Source organism: Lontra canadensis, unplaced genomic scaffold (assembly GCF_010015895.1).
Source record: "Lontra canadensis isolate GAN:19392208 unplaced genomic scaffold, GSC_riverotter_1.0 scaffold53, whole genome shotgun sequence".
In the NCBI taxonomy this organism is placed as follows: Eukaryota; Metazoa; Chordata; class Mammalia; order Carnivora; family Mustelidae; genus Lontra; species Lontra canadensis.
The window spans coordinates 9,256,684-9,274,820 of NW_022631047.1; the positions used below are offsets into that span (position 1 = coordinate 9,256,684).

At 46.4% G+C, this 18,137-nt stretch overlaps 1 protein-coding gene and 1 pseudogene across 2 annotated transcripts; one reads left to right on the top strand and one right to left on the bottom strand.

Annotated features, from left to right (window-relative positions):
- Positions 1-817: 817 nt before the first annotated feature.
- C1S (complement C1s) lies at positions 818-10,586 on the bottom strand. 2 transcript variants are annotated; one of them, XM_032874699.1, is made up of 12 exons: positions 10,405-10,586; positions 9,367-9,465; positions 8,876-9,083; positions 8,565-8,742; positions 7,365-7,490; positions 6,721-6,920; positions 6,361-6,514; positions 5,829-5,944; positions 5,358-5,436; positions 4,541-4,669; positions 3,571-3,645; positions 818-2,057 (listed from the first exon to the last, which is right to left on the bottom strand). In XM_032874699.1, exons 2-12 carry the CDS (start codon positions 9,387-9,389, stop codon positions 1,258-1,260), a joined length of 2,088 nt encoding a protein of 695 aa, XP_032730590.1. In that variant the 5' UTR covers positions 9,390-9,465; positions 10,405-10,586; the 3' UTR covers positions 818-1,257. The 2 variants fall into 2 exon arrangements, with proteins under 2 accessions (XP_032730590.1, XP_032730589.1); XM_032874698.1 differs by having other exon boundaries at positions 9,367-9,531.
- Positions 10,587-12,520: 1,934 nt separating this feature from the next.
- On the top strand, positions 12,521-17,338 carry LOC116877573 (annotated as a pseudogene).
- Positions 17,339-18,137: the final 799 nt, after the last annotated feature.

The following is an 18,137-nucleotide window of genomic DNA, read 5'->3' on the forward strand; positions in this document are numbered from 1 at the left end:
CTAAGTTGTAATACTGTGTTATACAAAAAACATATTATACAAATGTATTAAAAGAAAATTAATTTTCAAGAGACTTCAAAACAACTTATACCTCAAAATTTTACACTTAAAGATCTTTTTTTATATACATTTTTTTTTGTTAACATATAATGTATTATTTGGTTCAGGGGGAGAGGTCTATGAATCATCAGTCTTATACAATTCACAGCATTCCCCATAGCACATACCCTCCGCACTACCCATTACCCACCAGCCCATTTCCCCCCACCCTCCTCCCACCCAGCAACCCTCAGTTTGTTTCCTGAGATTAAGAGTCTCTTATGGTTTGTCTCCCTCTCTGGTTTTGTCTTGTTTCATTTTTCCCTCCCTTTCCCTATGATCCTCTGCCTTGTTTCTCAAATTCCTCATATCAGGGAGATCATATGATAATTGTCTTTCTCTGGTTGACTTATTTCGCTCAGCATAATACCCTCTAGTTCCATCCACGTCGCTGCAAATGGCAAGATTTCGGGGGTTTTTCGATGGCTGCATAGTTATGCTTAAAGATCTTAAACAGCCCATTCTGTATGTGGACTTCTGAATGAGGCTCAGGTTTTTTTCATGAGCTTCAAAAGCAAACTATGGCACTTGTGTTGGTGGTATCCATGCTGATCCACGATAAATCTCAGCTGGAAGAGGGGAGGAAATCTGAACTCCCTGTTTTCATGACAATGCTGTACGAGCTGCTAGATGCCTGAACTGCCATGACACAACAGCCTTTCATCACCCTTCTCTGCGGCTCAGGTCTTGATGCGGAATAAGACAAGTCAGCCAGAACTGGGTTATAACCATGATTTATTACAAGGAGATAGTAGACACTGGGTATGATAAAGTAAATGGAACTTCAAACAGAAAAAGGGGAAACAAAAAATCAAGGGTATGCCCAACCATAAATTTCAGAGTCAGAACTGTAACACCAGACAACCATCAGGAAAGGGGAGTCCTTATGGAACAGTGTAAGATAGGAGCACTCTTCTCATGTTGTTATCCATAGTTGGTACTCAGGAGAGAAGACCCCACAGATTCAACCACACCAAATGACCGACACAGTGTAATGACCAAACACTACTTCCATCTAGATACCCCAATAATCAAGGTCTATTTAAATCATACTCCCAAGTCTTCATTCATTCACGGTGAAATAATGGCAATATTGAAAAGAACGGACACCAACAGATTGGTCATAGCCCTTGGAGGGCCATGTAGCACATCTCTGCATTAGTCCATTCTAGGGGTACTATTTTCCTGTATTGTCTTCGTTATCCAGTCAATGTAGTTCTGCACTCGGGTATAGATTCCATACGTTCCACACTGGGGGCCCCAGGACACCAGACCAGCTACATAGAATTTGAGGGTCTCTTCATTGGGAACCCGTACAGCAAAGGCTCCGCCACTGTCCCCTTCACAGCTATCAACACCCTTCTCCCCTCCAGCACAGATCATGTTATTCGTGAACACATAGGAATTTATATCCACTTTGACATTTTTACCTTTCACCTCGCGGCACTTTTCTAAGGGAGCGATAGGTAACATTGCCCCGCGGAGCCGGATCACGTGATCTCTTTCCTTTGTTCGGCCCCACCCTGAGATCAGTCCCAGGTCTCCCACCAAGGGGTTGTACTCTGAAGAGGTGCCTGGCAGGCAGATGGGGGAGACAGTGGGTCCCATTTTCACCGGCTCTCTAAGCTGCACAAGAGCAATGTCATTGTCGAAGTTCTTCCGCGTTTCGGGGGCATCCAGGAATACCCAACCTGGATGAATGATCACACGCTCGGCTGTGAGCATCTGGGCTTTTCTCAGTTCTGAGGTGACCACTGAGGTGGACCCAACGTACATGACCAGGTCACGGTTCCCCTCCACGACGTGGGCAGCTGTCAGCACCCAGTACTCATCAATAAGAGCCCCCCCAGCCCATGGGTTCTCAAAGAAGACTTGCCAGGGGAAGTTTTGAATGTCTGCTAAGATTCCTCCAAATATCCTCTGTTTTCCTTCAAAAGGCTTACTGGGAACACCACAGACTAGGAAGGAAGAAGAACAAGGCGGAGAGAGAGCAAGAAATAAATTGTTGGCCTCCTGCAAATCCTCCAAACACTCAAAAACCTGCCAGGCTTCCGAATTCTCTATCGCCACACAGCCAACCTTGCATTTGATCAGCTATCTCAGTACCGGATTCATCCCGAATGTAATCACCAAACAACTCACTTTTCCAAAGCCCCAGGCAGGCCTGTGGGAGAGACGTGTTTAACTGAAGCAGCGTATGACTTCCTGAGTCCAAACGAGCTAGGACCTCAATTGCTATGAACGGCCCCTCTAGAGGCACACTTCGTCCTAGCTTCGGCCCATGGGGACAGGGGCCCAGCCGGAAACAGTGCTGGGAAACTCTTTGCTTGCACAGATGGTGGAGGAGGCAAGCATGCCACCGTCTTCTGATGCCCGGATGGAGAGTTTATCGCCTTCTTTGCTGAAGTCCTAACTGCAGCTGAGTGCCTCCCAGCGATCCAAAGGAAGGAGGACAAAGAGAGGGTTCTCTTCTCTCCTCTTTCATCTCATGCCCCCACTGATTCCAGGTTTGATCACCTTGCCATCACCAAATACCACTAAAATTGAATTTTATTCCAGAGGAAGTCAGCTTACCTAAAATCTCTCTGTAGTCAGCCTGGATAGACTCTGAAGTCAGCATAAAAGGCTTTGGACCCAGACAGACCTGGGTTCAAAGCCCATTCCTGCCTCCTGCTAACCCTGTGACCTTGTACTCAGTTCACTCCTCTGTGAAATGGGGCTACTTATTTCTCAAAGTGTTGTTGCAAGGACTGGAATGAGATAATAAATGCAACTAACTAGCTCAAACCCTGGGTCTCAAGAACACTGTGGTTACTACCAGGATCATTATTATTATTCCGGCTTTGCCTGAAAGCCTTCTATCCAATTCTGATCTGTCTGCAATTCCTTGTTTCTTTCATTGCTCCATATCTGGGTGCCAGATAGACATGCACATAATAACTGGGCAAGTCGGGTGCCTGGGTGGCTCAGTGGGTTAAGCCTCTGCCTTCAGCTCAGGTCATGATCCCGGGGTCCTGGGATAGAGCCCCGCATCAGGCTCTTGGGGAGCCTGCCCCCCCCCGCCTGCCTCTCTGCCTACTTATGATCTCTCTCCCTCTCTGTCAAATAAATAAATAAAATATTTTTTAAAAATAATAACTGGGTGAGTCAGCTGGTCTCATTTCTGCGTGTGGATTCCTCACTCTCAATTTTTAGGTCCTGTTCTTAGGGATTAACAAACCTAACCGGCGCTGAATCTCATACCAACTGTCACTGGCTGATTTCCTATTTCCCGTCAGTTGGCCTGACTCATTGCGATGGAGGAATTCCCCAGCTCCTGGCAGGCCCACCGTCCAGTGCTGCCTCCACCTCACTGAGCTAGATAGACTCTGTTAGGTCCAGACTGTTAAGTCCCTTCCCAAGAAGATTGCAGTGACTTTCAGAGAGTGGCCCTGTGCCCACACTCCCTCCCTGAGACAGGGCCCTGATTACCTGGAACACATTTCGGCAGCTCCGCGCCCAGCAATTTGTTGACCCAGCTCCCGTTGCCAGCGCAGTGATACTCTCCTGGAAAAGCGTGAGAGACACGGGACACACAGTCACCACCACATCTCCTCTTTTCCATTCCCCCTTCCATGCAGAGCCCCAGTTCCTCTGGGATTTGAGGAGGGGACCCAATCAAATCAGCTAGAAGAGAATCTTAAAGAACACCCTCTGCCCCATCCCTCTGGCCTTCATCCTGCCAAGGGAGGGGAAGGAACAGTCTCCAAATCAGAAGAGGAAAAATCAGAGAAAACTTAGAAAAATACTTCAAGTGGGAAAATGAATTAAATCAAAAGGGAGGCACCTGGGTGGTGCAATTGTTTAAGTGTCTGACTCTTTGGTTTTCAGCTCAGGTCATGATCTCAGGGTCGTGAGATCAAGCCCCACGACAGGCTCTATGCTCAGCTTGATGTTCTCTCTCCCTCTGCCCCTCCCACTCATGCTCTTTCTCTCTGTCTAAAATAAATAAGTAAATCTTTAAAAAATAATAATAAATTACAAGCAATGAGGTGGTACATATCTTGTCTTATCCAGACCTTCATCTAATCCTACCAAGGCCTTTCCCTCAAGAAGGCCAGTCCCACAGTATGGTAACTTAACACTGGAAGCATTGTTCCTGTAAGTTCCACATTAAATAATTGGTGAAAAGCTGGGTAACCACATGAAAATGGCTATTGGAGGGGGAATTCCCACCACAGTTGGGAAGCTGAGCTCAGTGACCTCTGTGGATTCCCTACGGAGGATCCTATATCCATCCCCATAGGCAAACTGTATCTTTAGACGAAGCCAAGAGGATAAACAAAGTCCATCCCGTGGCCTCCATTTCCCTCCAAATTCTCTTCCAACCCAGAAAGATTGTTCTGTTTCCTCTCCAGCACTCTTATTCTTTCTCCCCTTTTCTCTAATCAAAGAAACCTACCGCCTTCTTCATCTTCTAGGTAGTAATATGGCTCCTCACAAGTGTAATGAATGACAGAGCCAAATAAAGTATGTTCTGGATCTTCAACTTTACCGTTCCGAATGGGTTCAGGAGAGCCACAGTCCACAGCTAGAAGAAGAAGGCAGGCAAGTGATGGTCAGGAGAGCCACTTCCTTCTTGGAAGAGTCACTGAGCCAGCTCCATCCTCCCAGCTGCGTCCCTCACTCCTTCCCACACCCCACATCTGCGAGCCCACCTTCAAGGAATCTCCCCAGACCACTGAGTCCTGCCAGTTCAGATAGCCCCTTGAAAGCGACAAGGAGGAACCTGCTTCCTGGTGGTTGGTGGAGGCCTCTGAAGAGGCCAGGAATGGACTTCTATGGTGCTACTAACTCTACCAATCCCCCAGCCTCTTTCTTTGAAAGAAACCTGCTTGTCTAGCCAGTCTGGGACCAGATCTGGGCTGGCACTTCATGGATGGCTTCCCTTAAAAAAAAAAAAAGTCCATGGGCTGCCTGGGTGGCTCAGTCGGTTAAGCGCCTGCCTTCGGCTCAGTTCATGATCCCAGTGTCCTGGGATCTAGCCCTGCACTGGGCTCCCTGCTCGATGGGGGGTCTGCTTCTCCCTCTCCTGATTCCCCTGCTTATGATCTCTCTCTCTCTCTATCAAATAAATAAATAAAATCTTAAAAAAAAAATCCAACCCACTCTCTCAGAAGCCTAAGAGGAAAACATGAATTTGAATCTTAATGAATTGATCTTTTAATTCCCACCAAAGGGGGTGGAAAAAGAGTCCCATTAAAAAAAAAAATACATACGTTGACATTTCAGTTTGGAATTACTCCACTTTCCGTTACTTTGACAAGTAGAATAGAAAGATGTCGAGCCAACACTTCCCTGGAGAATAATACACATCACCATTAATTTATAAGGAGAGACATGGGAAATCAAAATCAAAAATGAAATTGATCTCTGGCCTTGGATCAGTGAGGAGTCCTGACCACAAGAAGTTTGGGGACATCTTAGCAGAATGACCCAAAGCACCCAGGAGTTGAGGCTAAAAGACAACTCTGCCCCACATATCAGAGCCCCTTCCCTAGGAAGACTAAGGCAGAAGGAGAGTGTCAATCTGGCCATGACTCACAAGGAAGGACTAAAGATCCTGAGGGGTTCTGTTTACAGAAAAGGTATTAAATTGCTCAAACAAGGACATTCAGTAAACCATTAGACAATTCCAGTATGCTCATCCTGATGTAGGGATTAGGGAGAAGACCCTAATGGTACTTTACCTGTACAACTTCAAATCCTTCCAGACAGGTTATCTTTACCACATCTTTGAACACATATTTGGGTTTCTCAGGCTCCCAGACAGAATTGGCAGTAACTTTTTTGGGACAAGGGATTGCTTGGAAAGGACAGGGGGAAAAAAAATTACTAAAGAGTTGGAGAATCTCAATTCTATTTATATCATCCTCATACTTTCTGAAATCATTCAATAATCCTTAATCCTGGTGCCTAAGATTCCAAAGGAGATGTCTAAAATAATATGGCATGACATCCTCCAGGAAGAGTCACTGAGCCATTTCCATCCTCCCGGCCATGTTAGTACACTCTAATTAGCCACCCCAAGTTGTCCGCACCTGCAAGCCAGTTGAAGGATTCCTAGAGTTTTGGGCATTTTTACAACTACTGACAGGTTTAGATCTTGCTGAAGAAGTTAAGTCTCTCAGGATACCTAGTCATATAACAATCTACCTGTTTGGATTTTTACATCATCCGAGGACTTTGATAGCACCAAAGAGCAAATTCTAGGTTACTCACGATCTCCGCGGTAGCGAAGTTTCCAGCCCTTTTTTTGCCCTGTTTGGTCAGTTCGGAAGATGACATTAAGAGTGTTACTCTTGGTTTCAATATTTAGTGGCTCAGGGAATCCATTACCACAGTAGGGACCAAATTGCTTGTCTCTTGCAACAAACTAAAAAGAAACAAAATGATAAAATCAGAAGAGAGAAGGGACTAAAAGAAAGAGATATGATGGAGGGGATAAAAGTAAAGGAGGTAATAAAAGAAGCATCAAATAAGAAGGAGGGGAAGAAAAAAGGGGACAGAAAGAAAGAGAATTTGTCTTTGAGGAGAAATCTCTGCATGAGATGGGAGGAAAACTAATCACTCATCACTCACAAGTAAACTGTCAGGGCAGTGGCCCTCCGAATCAGCTGCTTCCACATCAAAATCTTCCCTCCGCATAGTCACCACCACTTGGTATCCCTCCTCCAACAGGATCTGATATTCACACCTTGTGTTCTCTGGGTATGGATTGGGATAATTGGGACTTGCAATCTCCCCAATGAGTGTAGTGAACACATCCCCACTGCAATTGACTGAGAGAGAAAAAGAAAAAAAGACAAATCAAATACAGAGTCAAGCAAAGGAGATCCTGCCCCATTCTATGACTCTTCTCATGAACTGACCATCCCAGACTGGAGCCCACACGCCACAATTACATATCCAATATGAATCAATAGAGATACCCAATGCCTATGGGGCTTCCATCACATTGCTCGTGAAAGAGCCCCTCAGGCTTAAGAACAGTCCCAGGCAGACTCTCCACAGTCATCTATCTCTCCTCTCCAATCATTTAACTTGGCCCTGTGGGCTTGTCTTCCTCCACTCTTGTGGCTCCTCCCCAGCTTATGGGTAACTAAAGATAGATGCCAAAGCAAGGCTGAGGCTAGTCAAAATTGGAAGGGTCAACAAAGCTGTAACAGAAGCCTCAAGCCACTCCAGATCCCAGGGACATGCACTCCACTTGATGCCAAGGTCACCTCCGCAATTCTTCATATCATCGTGGAGGAAGTATTCTGGGGGGCAGGAGCAGAAGTAACCACCAATGAAGTTGTTGCAGAAGTGGCTACACGGGGCATCTGCAAAGTCTGTGCACTCATTTATATCTAAAAAAAGTAGAGAAAGATTGAGGTCAGGAACAAAGACCTAGAAGGAAGAATGAGTTTCAACCCAAAACTACAAGGGTAAGAAGAAGTAGGAAAGGCCTGTTGCTAACGTGAATGGATGAATCACATCTCAGGATGGTATTATATTCTACGTTATGCTTCTGAAATACAATTGTGGAGCTGTGCCCCACCATCACATGGCTATAAGGGAATTCTCAATGGGAGAGGCCCTTGGCCTTTCTCACAAATGGAGCATTTCAGCTCCAGAAACAACACTCCAAAGGCTGAACATGATGAGATGCCTTCTGAGGGGAAGAGCAATCAGTACACTCACCACTCTAGAGGATTTGGGCATTTCTGCCAAATCTAAACAATAGTTAGGCCTTATGAGATGATCTAACTTCTCTTTACTTTTTTTTAAAGATTTTGTTTATTCATTTGACAGACAGAGATCACAAGTAGGCAGAGAAAGAGAGAGGAGGAAGCAGGCTCCCTTCCGAGCAGAGAGCCCGATGTGGGACTCCATCCCAGGGCCCTGAGATCATGACCCAAGCCGAAGGCAGAGGCTCAACCCACTGAGCCACCCAGGCGCCCCTCTAACTTCATTTTAACCTGGAGTTAGGGGTAGAAGCACACCAAATTTGAAGGTTTGTTTGCCATCGGGTGGGTTTGAATATGGTGCATTCCCCGTGTGATTCTTGGCAAGTTACTTAACCTCCCTGGTCCTCACTTTCCTTATCTTTAAGTGGAGATCATTACACTTACTTTGAAGGGCTGAGGTGAAGATTAAGTGAATACAGGTAAAATTCCTAATACAGTGCCCAATGTATAGTGGTTCTCCACAAATTACTATTTATTTACCTATTTTTACATTATCATCATCACCACTGAGATATAATCTTGTGTTGGAATTTCACAAAGGCAATTCATAGACAGACCCAAGTCCAGCCAACACTTTCTAAAAGTTACACTCATGAACAGAATCCTTATTCATGGAATCAATCACTCAGTGTTCATTCTCCTTCTAATCTTTTGGCTGGATCACTAAGGCACATAGAGAAGGCTGAGCCTTACCTACAGCAACATAGTAGGCAGCAAACCCAGTGAAACGCTCTTCATTGGAGAAGTCTGACTTAAAGACCACCTGGAGTTTGTTGTAGGGGACTTGGAACTCTTCCACTATTGGGGAGCTGGGATTCTTGCTGGTCCTCTGCCCACAGAGTTTCCCTTCTTCAAAGTCTCCTGACATTATCTAAGAGAAGAGTCCAAAGGAAGCTAAGAAAGGGTAATATTTCGGCATGGAGGTCAGAGAAGGGGACAGAAAGAATGGAACATTTCACCTCCACCATCCCAGCCCTGTCCTTTATGTGCTTATCATAATATACCTGCACTGAGTCATATGCGCAGTTCTCTGACAGCTCTATGTCCAGATGGGTGAAGTAGAGATGGATCCCATACCCTTCGGGAACTTCTATATCCCAAGATTTCTCTATCTCATTGGGGTACGCCTGAGGATAGTTAGGGGACAGGATCTCCCCATACATAGTAGGCTCAGCATAAACTGATGCTAAAAGGGAAAATATGAAAAAGGACCTGGAAAAAAAAAAAACAAAACACATGTGGAGGGAGGGGTGACCCAGGTACTACTGGCAGACTAGTGCAGTGCCCTAGCATTTGTCATGGGTAGAAGGGGTGGGGGGAGGGAGGAAACTAGGTAGAAGGGAGGATGGCAGCAGCACATGGGAGAATCTTAGGCTGGGGTAAAGCAAAAAGACCTAGGTCAAACCAAAACCTGGGCTTCAGATATGAGCCGTATGCTCGAGAAGATAAAGGGAGTAGAGACCACAGACATCTCTGTAGACTCGTGATCACTTACCACATCTCTGGAAATTTGTTCATCCCTGGTGAACAGCACGCCTCTAGGTCCTGGCTCTCTGCGCCAATGGACTTTGGAGCACAGGGGCAGTAGGGCTAGCCGTATTTGTCAAACAAACACAGGCACTTGCTTTGGTGGTGGGGGTCACCTGGGGTTCAGTGTCACCTTATAACAGTAACACACAAGTTAAACAAAGCCACACACAGATCACCACATGATGCCTGTCCTCTCACACCGTCCCTGGTTCTACCTCAATTCATTTTCTAGACTAAAACTCAATCTTCTCCTTCTCCCATTGCTTCTCTGGATCTTCTCCCAGTTTTTCTCCAAAAAAAATGAGCGCATTCTCCCAATTTTCTCCTCATCCTCCCTCAGCCCCACCGGGGACCCCTGTCCCCTCTCTACCAGTCTCTCTCCCGCCCTCACAAAACAGTATCGCCATTTCCACTCAGGTTTTCAGGAGTCTTTCCCCATCATGACTATCCATCTAGCACATTTCTCCCTCCTCTTTTGGCATAGATCCCCTTCATCACTTCGCACCAGCTCTCTTTACTACATTTATGATGGTGCATTTCTGTGGGCGCTCCCAATGACCACAGATGGAGGGATGAGCTGCTTTTACTAGGGGAAGGCAGTGACCTTGGGAGAAGTGGTCTGAGACAGGGTTGGGTGGGGAAGAGACAAAGGGCAGCTGAATGACAAGAAACACAAAAGGAAAGGAAAGGTATCCCCTCAACTTCCTACATTAATTTTCCAGGGTTTGGGGTATTTTCCTTTACTAAAAAAGATGAGATATCTTTCCACAGTTCCTCAAAGAGTCTTGCCAAAAATGTTTCTAAGCCTGAAAACCATGGTAAGTAATGGGGTAACAGCAACGGAAGGGAGGGGCAACCTAAGAGAAAGAGGTTGCCTATATTCTGCCCTTTTATTTTGTTCCTTCCAGCCCTCCATCTTTGCCCAAAACCTTCCCGTGTGAAGTTCTCTGCCTTTCTTTTTCCTTCCGTCAAAGTCCTGCTCTTCAATTTTTAAGGTTTTTACCTTCAGAAACAGGCGGGAACAAGTGGGTAGGTCCCTTCTCTCATGCCAGTGGGCATGCTGGGCAATCCTGCCAGCTCCCAGGGAGAGCAGCACCGGGCCTGGACGCTCCCTCTGCAGGAACCACCGCCAGCCTCTCAGTCCTGGTTCTGTTGCTATGATTCTCTATCCCAGTGTGCATGTCTGAAATTCCCTGATCTAAACAAAGAGGGGGCTGGGAGACCATGATAAGGGAAATGGTCACTCAGCCTTGATCTTGGAGCTCCCTCTGCTTTTGAAACAAGAACTGCATACTTCGGTCGTACCCGTGGTCCCTCCATCCAGGGCTCTGGACGGAAAAGAGTGGGGAATTCCACCAATTACTCAATGTTCTTTTCTAGCCAAAGGGTGTGTTAGAGTTTTCAGGGAAGTCAGGTGATTTGTGGGAAAAGGAGGGGATTAGTACTGTGGGGGGGAGAACCAAACCCAGAAAGTCCAACCTTCCAACAGTGTATGAATCATGACTTAAGGGAGAGTACTTATAAAAAATGCGGGTCATCTCTGCTCCTAAAGCACACTTAACAGTTGGATAATGACTGAGACCTAGACCCACATCTCCAAATATCTGAATTCTATCTACCAGTCAAGCCCTTGTTCAGATACAATCCAGAATCCCTTACCCATAACCCTTAGGTCCAAATGGGTTTCAAAATCCAGAATTTTACAGATTTTAAAAAGACAGTGCAGTACGTGGCCCCAATATTTGGTAACACCTCCCCCCCTCCCTCCCCTCAAGGGGCTGGAATAATGCTCCATTATCAAACATTAATATTTCTATAGCTAGGGCGCCTGGGTGGCTCAGTCATTAAGCCTCTGACTTCAGCTCAGGTCATGGTCCCAGGGTCCTAGGATCGAGCCCCACATCTGGCTCCCTGCTCAGCGGGGAGCCCGTTTTTCCCTCTCCCACTCCCCCTGCTTGTGTTCCTCTCTCGCCATCTGTCAAATAAATAAATAAAATTAAAATTAAAAGTATGTCTGCAGCTACACATATTGATCTTCATGGTAAGTAGAATAATTAAAATTATAATTTGGTTATAATTATATATTATATTTATGTATCCCTTATAAATTACTTCATATCAGTTTGGATCAGGTTTTGCTGACAAATGAGTTTTGGTGCCACACTTGGGGTGGGGGGAAGCCTTTTGGAATTCAGACTTGTAAAGGGGACCAAGGGATGGGGGCTGCACAATTCCCCCACAGTCTTACCTGATCTCTTGGATCACCTTAGGGCCCTTATTGCTTTACTTCCTACTCCTATCTAATGACCCCATTCCAAGGACTCTACACCTTATCAATGGAAGAGGATCTCTTAGTTTACATACCACTAGGAATAAGGAGCTGCCAATTAAACTATGATATACCATTGATTATAAGATGCCTCCCGATTTGGGGAGCATTAAAATGTCGGGAGGGAAGGGTGCCTGGGTGGTTCAGTGGGTTAGGGGTCAGCCTTTGCTCAGGTCATGATCCTGGGGTCCTAGATCCAGCCCCTGAGTTGGGCTCCCTCTGAGCCTTCCCCCGATCTCTCTCTCTCTCTCTCAAATAAATGAATAGAATCTTTAAAAAAAAGAGTGGTGAAACCAGATGTCTTGGAATTATTTGCTGGTTGACTCACCAGCACTGGGCCTAGAATCAGAGGACTGGCTCCTTACCTAACTTTTTAGCTTCTTCGAGTATAAAATAGAGATAACATCCGTTCTGCCTGCCTTACATGGCTGTCAGGAAAATAACAAGAGTGAAAGAGTTTTGCAAACTATGGTGCCAAATAAATGTGCACATTAGAAGGAAGAGAATTTTGAGTCTGTAAGGTCTCCGAAGGGTCTGATTCATCTGTCTTCACCACATCCCAGGACCCTGGGATCATGACCTGAGCCAAAGCCGGAAGTTTAACCAACTGAGCCACCCAGGCACCCCAAGGCAGCCATATTCTGACCATTGCTCCTGCTGTGAAGCTTCCACGCTTGGTGCTCCAGTGCTCCCAGCATTTCTGTGAACAATCAATCCAGGATCCCTTGAATAAATTCCTCTTCTGCTCAAATCTATCAGAGTGGGTCTCCATTGCCTGCAACTATGAACAATGGCTGATACAACACACTCAGTGAGTACCTGAGAAATGACTGATGGAATGAGTCAATGAGTTCTGACCATTTACCACTGCTTTGGGGAGTGTGACCTTGGAAAAGTTACTTAATCCCTCCAAGCTCCAGCTTTATCATGTGTAAAATGGGGATAATACTATCTTTCTCAGGGACACCTGGGTGGCTCAGTCGGTTGAGTGTCTGCCCTCTGTTCAGGTCATGATCCCAGGGTCCTGGGATCGAGTCCTGCATTGGGGGTCCCTCCTCAGCAGGGAGCCTGCTTGTCCTCTGACCTGCTGCTCCCCCTACTTGTGCTTTTTTTCATTCTCTGACAAGTAAATAAATAAAATCTTTAAAATATATATGTATGTATCACTTCCCTCAGACACAGCTATCATTGTCAGTGAGTAAGGAAAGGGTTAAGGTCTAGGCAGGGAGACACAGGAGGCCCCTGACTCCCGACTAGGCTCACAGAAATCCCAAATGTGGAGAAATGCTGAGGTGTACAAAACCAGATGTAAGGGAACAAAACAGCCCACCTGGTCCTGGACGTTAGGGAGGGTGGGTTTTTTGGGGGGGGAGGGGACGGTTGCCAGCTTCCTTGTAATCGCAGAAAATGATCAGACCTCAGAGAAGTGAGCCATTAAGGATGTTGTCAGCAGTCCTTGCTCAAACCAAGACAGCACAAGAATTTCAAGGCCACAATCTTCCCAGTCAGCACTCCATAAAAGACTCCAGCGAGAGCCCACAGTGGCCACCCATTCGGGACCCCTCTCACTCTAGGGAGCTTTTCTCTTTCCTTTCTGCTCTCACCTTCACTTAACAAACCATCACTTCACTTGCCCCTTTCATGTCCGTGAGATTCATTCTTTGACTCCATGAGACAAGAACCCTGCAATTCTGTAACATCAGGACCTACGGTAGCCATGACTAGATGAGAAACCTGATATCTAGCATATAGACATATATCAGCACGTATCTAGTGCTAAGTAAGCTCTTCATCAATAAACAACTTTTGGGTCCCCCAATAATGGGTCCGTGATTAAAGGAGCAAGACTGATACAAAGCAAAGGTCAAGCAAAGCTTTATTTTGTGCCAAGCATCAAAAATCAAACCGACCAGGGCGCCTGGGTGGCTCAGTGGGTTAAAGCCTCTGCCTTCGGCTCAGGTCATGATCTCAGGGTCCTGGGATCAAGCCCCACATCAGGATCTCTGCTCTGCAGGAAGCCTGCTTCCTCCTCTCTCTCTCTCTGCCTGCCTCTCTGCCTACTTGTGATCTCTATCTGTCAAATGGATAAATAAAATCTTAAAAAAAAAAAAAAAAAGAATCAAACCGACCATCAAGCAGACCGGTCAGGGCCGCCCCTTACAGAGAGGACATCCCTTCTCTGTTTCACAGACTAACTTTTATAGAGCAAAGGCCATGTGGTTGGGCCTGGCCACACACAGGTGGCCAATGAAATTGTAACACACAGAAAAAGCTGCACAGTCATGCTAAGTGACCAATTGAATTACAATTTACCCTAGTAGAATCTAAACCAGCCTATCATCTTGGTTAGAACTGGCGCCCAAAAGGTGCCCAAAGGGTGGGGCCCATACTCCTTGGTAGCTAGGAGACAGTATGCGCCCCCACTGATGGAATACCTGCACCTGGCCTGACCCACCCTTGTATTTGGGCTTTGTTACCTGGGACTGGTTTCTGGGACTTGTTTTTCAGTAAGTTCCCCTGAGGGCGGGGGGGTTGGGGGTGCAGAGTCAATTTAAGTTTTACAACCAAATGGCAGTTCAACTGGGGTGGGGCCACTCTGGCTGAATAGGCCCTTACACAACAACAACGTCATCTCCAAGTACCACCAGAGCAGCAGCAACAGCGGTCTCCTCAAGAGCTTCCCAGCATGCCTCAGTACACAGCAGGGGGCAGGGGGTGGAGAACATCTTACCAAATTGTCCAAGCTTGCTTCTCCTTTGCCTTCTGAATTCAACACTCACCCTAAAAGTCAGTGACTCCCTCCTACCCTCACATGTGTTATGACTTCACCTCTTCAATTTTGCCGTCCAACGACAATATTTTATTTTTCTCTCTAAATCTCAAGAAGAGGGGCACCTGGGTGGCTCAGTCGGTTAAGTATCTGCCTTTGGCTCAGGTCATGATCCCAGTGTCCTGGGATTGAGTCCCACATCAGGCAACCCGCTCCGTGGGAAGGCTGCTTCTCCTTCTCCCACTCCCCCTGCTTGTGTTCCCTCTCTCTCTCTCTGCCTCTCTCTCTCTGTCAAATAAATAAACAAATAATCTTTTAAATAAATAAATAAATCTCAAGAAGACAACAAATCACACATGAGATGGCATCTCTGGGCCTGGCCACCTTCTCCCATTCAGCAAGAGCACAAGCCAAGACCTCTCACAGTGACAGCCTTGAAACCATTACATAATCTGCTCAGTATCATTGGGAGTCATAAAAATGGTGCTGCTCATTGTCACCCTCAGGGTCATATGAACCCCAGCTGATGTGATAATGCGAATATACAAACAAAAGTTACATGTTTTTGTAATTTACATTTACATGTTAGTATTTACATGTTAGTATTAAATGTGTATAAACATGAAAAGGACTTTTTTTTTTTTAAGATTTTATTTTTTTTATTTATTTATTTTAGAGAAAGAGAGAGAGCAGGGGAAGGAGTAGAGAGAGGGGGACAAGAAGACTCAGCACTCAGGCTCGATCTCACAACCCTGAGGTGATCAATGACCTGAGCCAAAATCAAGAGTTGGATACTTAACCAACTGAACCACTCAGCCATCCCAGATTTTCTTTCTTTCTTTCTTTCTTTTTAAGTAGGCTCCACACCCAGCGTGGACCCCAGTGTAAGGCTTGAGCTCACAACCCTGGGATCAAGATCTGAGCTGAGATCAAGAATAGAATGCTTAACCCACTGAGCCACCCAGGTGCCCTAAGGAAATTTTATTTTTTTTATTAATATTTTTTATTATGTTGTGTTAGTCACCATATAGTACGTCATTAGTTTTTTATGTAGTGTTCCAAGATTCAATTGTTTACGTGTAACACCCAGTCCTAAGGCTATTTTAGAAAATAATCACTAGTGTTACTCAGAATCATAAATATCGTATTCACAATGTCAGTTACCAGCCTTCTTTCTGTTCCAAGTTTTACAGAAAGTGAGAAATCAAACAAAAGCAGCAAATGGAGCTCAAAATATTATCTTTAATGGCAATAAAAGCCAAGATAGAGTAAGCAGCCTAGCATAAAAGACAAATGGTGGCTAATTAAACCCCAGAATTAGAATTACCCTTCTAGACACAGACAGTACTAGCCCAGGGAAGGCTTTCTCAAGCAGAGAACATATGTTCCCTGTGGGCAGCTAACTCCCAAGAGGAAGAAGGGCCAAGGTAAGGGCCGTCCCCCCATTTATTCTTCCCATCTTTACCAGTTAAATATGTCACTCTTCCTCCCAGGGGCTAAGTGAGAGATGGACTGGAGCGGCCACAACAGTCCTATGGTGGAGCTCTGTCCATCAGGAAAGCTCTATCAGAGGTGGTACAAACATTTCCCCTCACCCCAACACTTCCACGGCATTTCCTCTTTAACCTGGTAGATTTGACAATTAAGCATATCATCAACTAAGGATGTGGCAGTCTACCCGGGAGAAAAAAGAACAGGAATCTAATTAGGGCTCCATTCACCCAGGGTCAATTTGCTGTTCCTCCAGCACGCAGGCCCCAGAATGATTCTGAGCAAGGCATTAAGGCAATACACTCTGCACCCAAGATCGAAAATTCACCTCTTCCATTCCCATCTGCATTACATTCTTGTTAACCAAGATAGCCCTCAGAGCTCAGTAATGAGATTAAATGACAGTATTAAGAAATGCCAACAATGGGGTGCCTGGGTGGCTCAGTGGGTTAAGCCTCTGCCTTTGGCTCAGGTCATGATCTCAAAGTCCTAGGATCGAGCCCCGCATGAGGCTCTCTGCTCAGTGGGGAGCCTGCTTCCTCCTCTTTCTCTGCCTGCCTCTCTGCTTACTTGTAATCTCTCTGTCAAATAAACAAATACAGTCTTAAAAAGAAAAAAAAATGCCAACAATAGGCACTCCGGTCCTACAGCCACACACACACCCCCACCCCAGTGCGCAGCTCAGCTCTGGGCTGTGGCCCCTAGCTTGTTGCAGGCCTTCTCTGCGCGCCCGCTGGCCAGCAGGGAGCCCGGCAGCCTGGCCTCCCCGCGGGACAAGGTGCTGAGAATGTGGCCTCTCTCTGAGGCACAACAGTCCGGGACTCCGCCCAGATACACGAGCTGCCGCGGGGCCTCCGGCTCGGGGGACTGGTGGTGCTCAGCTTCCTGGCTTCCGGGGCAACCAGTTCATGCATCAGGAGGAGACGCCAGGAACGAAGAGATCCTGAATCCCCTGAATCCCCTTGAGTGCGTCCCACCCGGCAGCAGGTTCGAGCCCACCTTTTCGAGACGTAGAGGGGAACGGCTCACCGCGCTCACCGTGTCTCCGCCTTCCTGCGGGGACTCTGCCCGCCCCCAGTGATCACACCACTGCGCTCAGGACCGACCCCAAGTTCATCACCTGATCTCCCGTGTGCCCCAACGACGGCGCCTGGAACTTCGAGAAGTTCCTGGTGGGCCCAGAGGGTGTGCCTGGGCGCAGGTACAGCCTCCTGCTTTCTAACCAAGGACAGTGAGCCTGACATCGAGCCCCAGCTGTGCTTAGGTCACCGTACCTATCCCCGCTGCTTGGCGGTCACAGCGTTAACCTCTGGCGATTTCAACGGCGAGGGTGTGAAATCTGCGTGAGTTAGGTCCTGCAAGATTTCGGAGACTGTGCTAGCTCCCAAGCCAATCTTTCCCGAGTCCAGTTTTTAAAAGTCCAAAGAGTTCATAAGGCGCAAGAATATCACACCACCAGCTCCACGACCGCAAAATGTCTAAAAACAGCCAACCCCAGACCCCAAAGCAAACATCCCAGGAAAAAATTACAATTATATTTCCAAACCCATACTTAATGTTGCCAAAGACAAAGAAATTTATGTGTATCTGAGGGAAGGAGAAAATATTTTTTGACCTCACCTTAATGCCCTTAGGTTTATGCTAGCCGTTCAGAATCCATAGCTGGTGAACTTAAGCACAAGTGAAAGGAATCATTTCGAAAAAGGTTAATTTGGACATTCTGTGCTTACCATATGCGGGTTTTCCTGAATGGAACATTTCATTTCCAGTTTCCCCCTTGGTTCCAAACTTCTGGTGCCCAGTGTTGCATTGATAGGTGAGCTCTGCCTACAATCCAGACTCCACAATGTAGAGGACAGATGGTTTCCCTTCAGTGGCTTTTGCCCCTTTTATGGAATCTCTTTTTTTTTTTTTTTTTAAGATTTTATTTATTTATTCGACAGAGAGATATCACAAGTAGACAGAGAGGCAGGCAGAGAGAGAGAGAGAGAGAGAGAGAGAGAGAGAAGCAGGCTCCCTGCTGAGTAGAGAGCCCGATGCGGGACTCGATCCCAGGACCCTGAGATCATGACCTGAGCCGAAGGCAGCGGCTTAACCCACTGAGCCACCCAGGCGCCCTTTTATGGAATCTCTAAAGACTTGATCC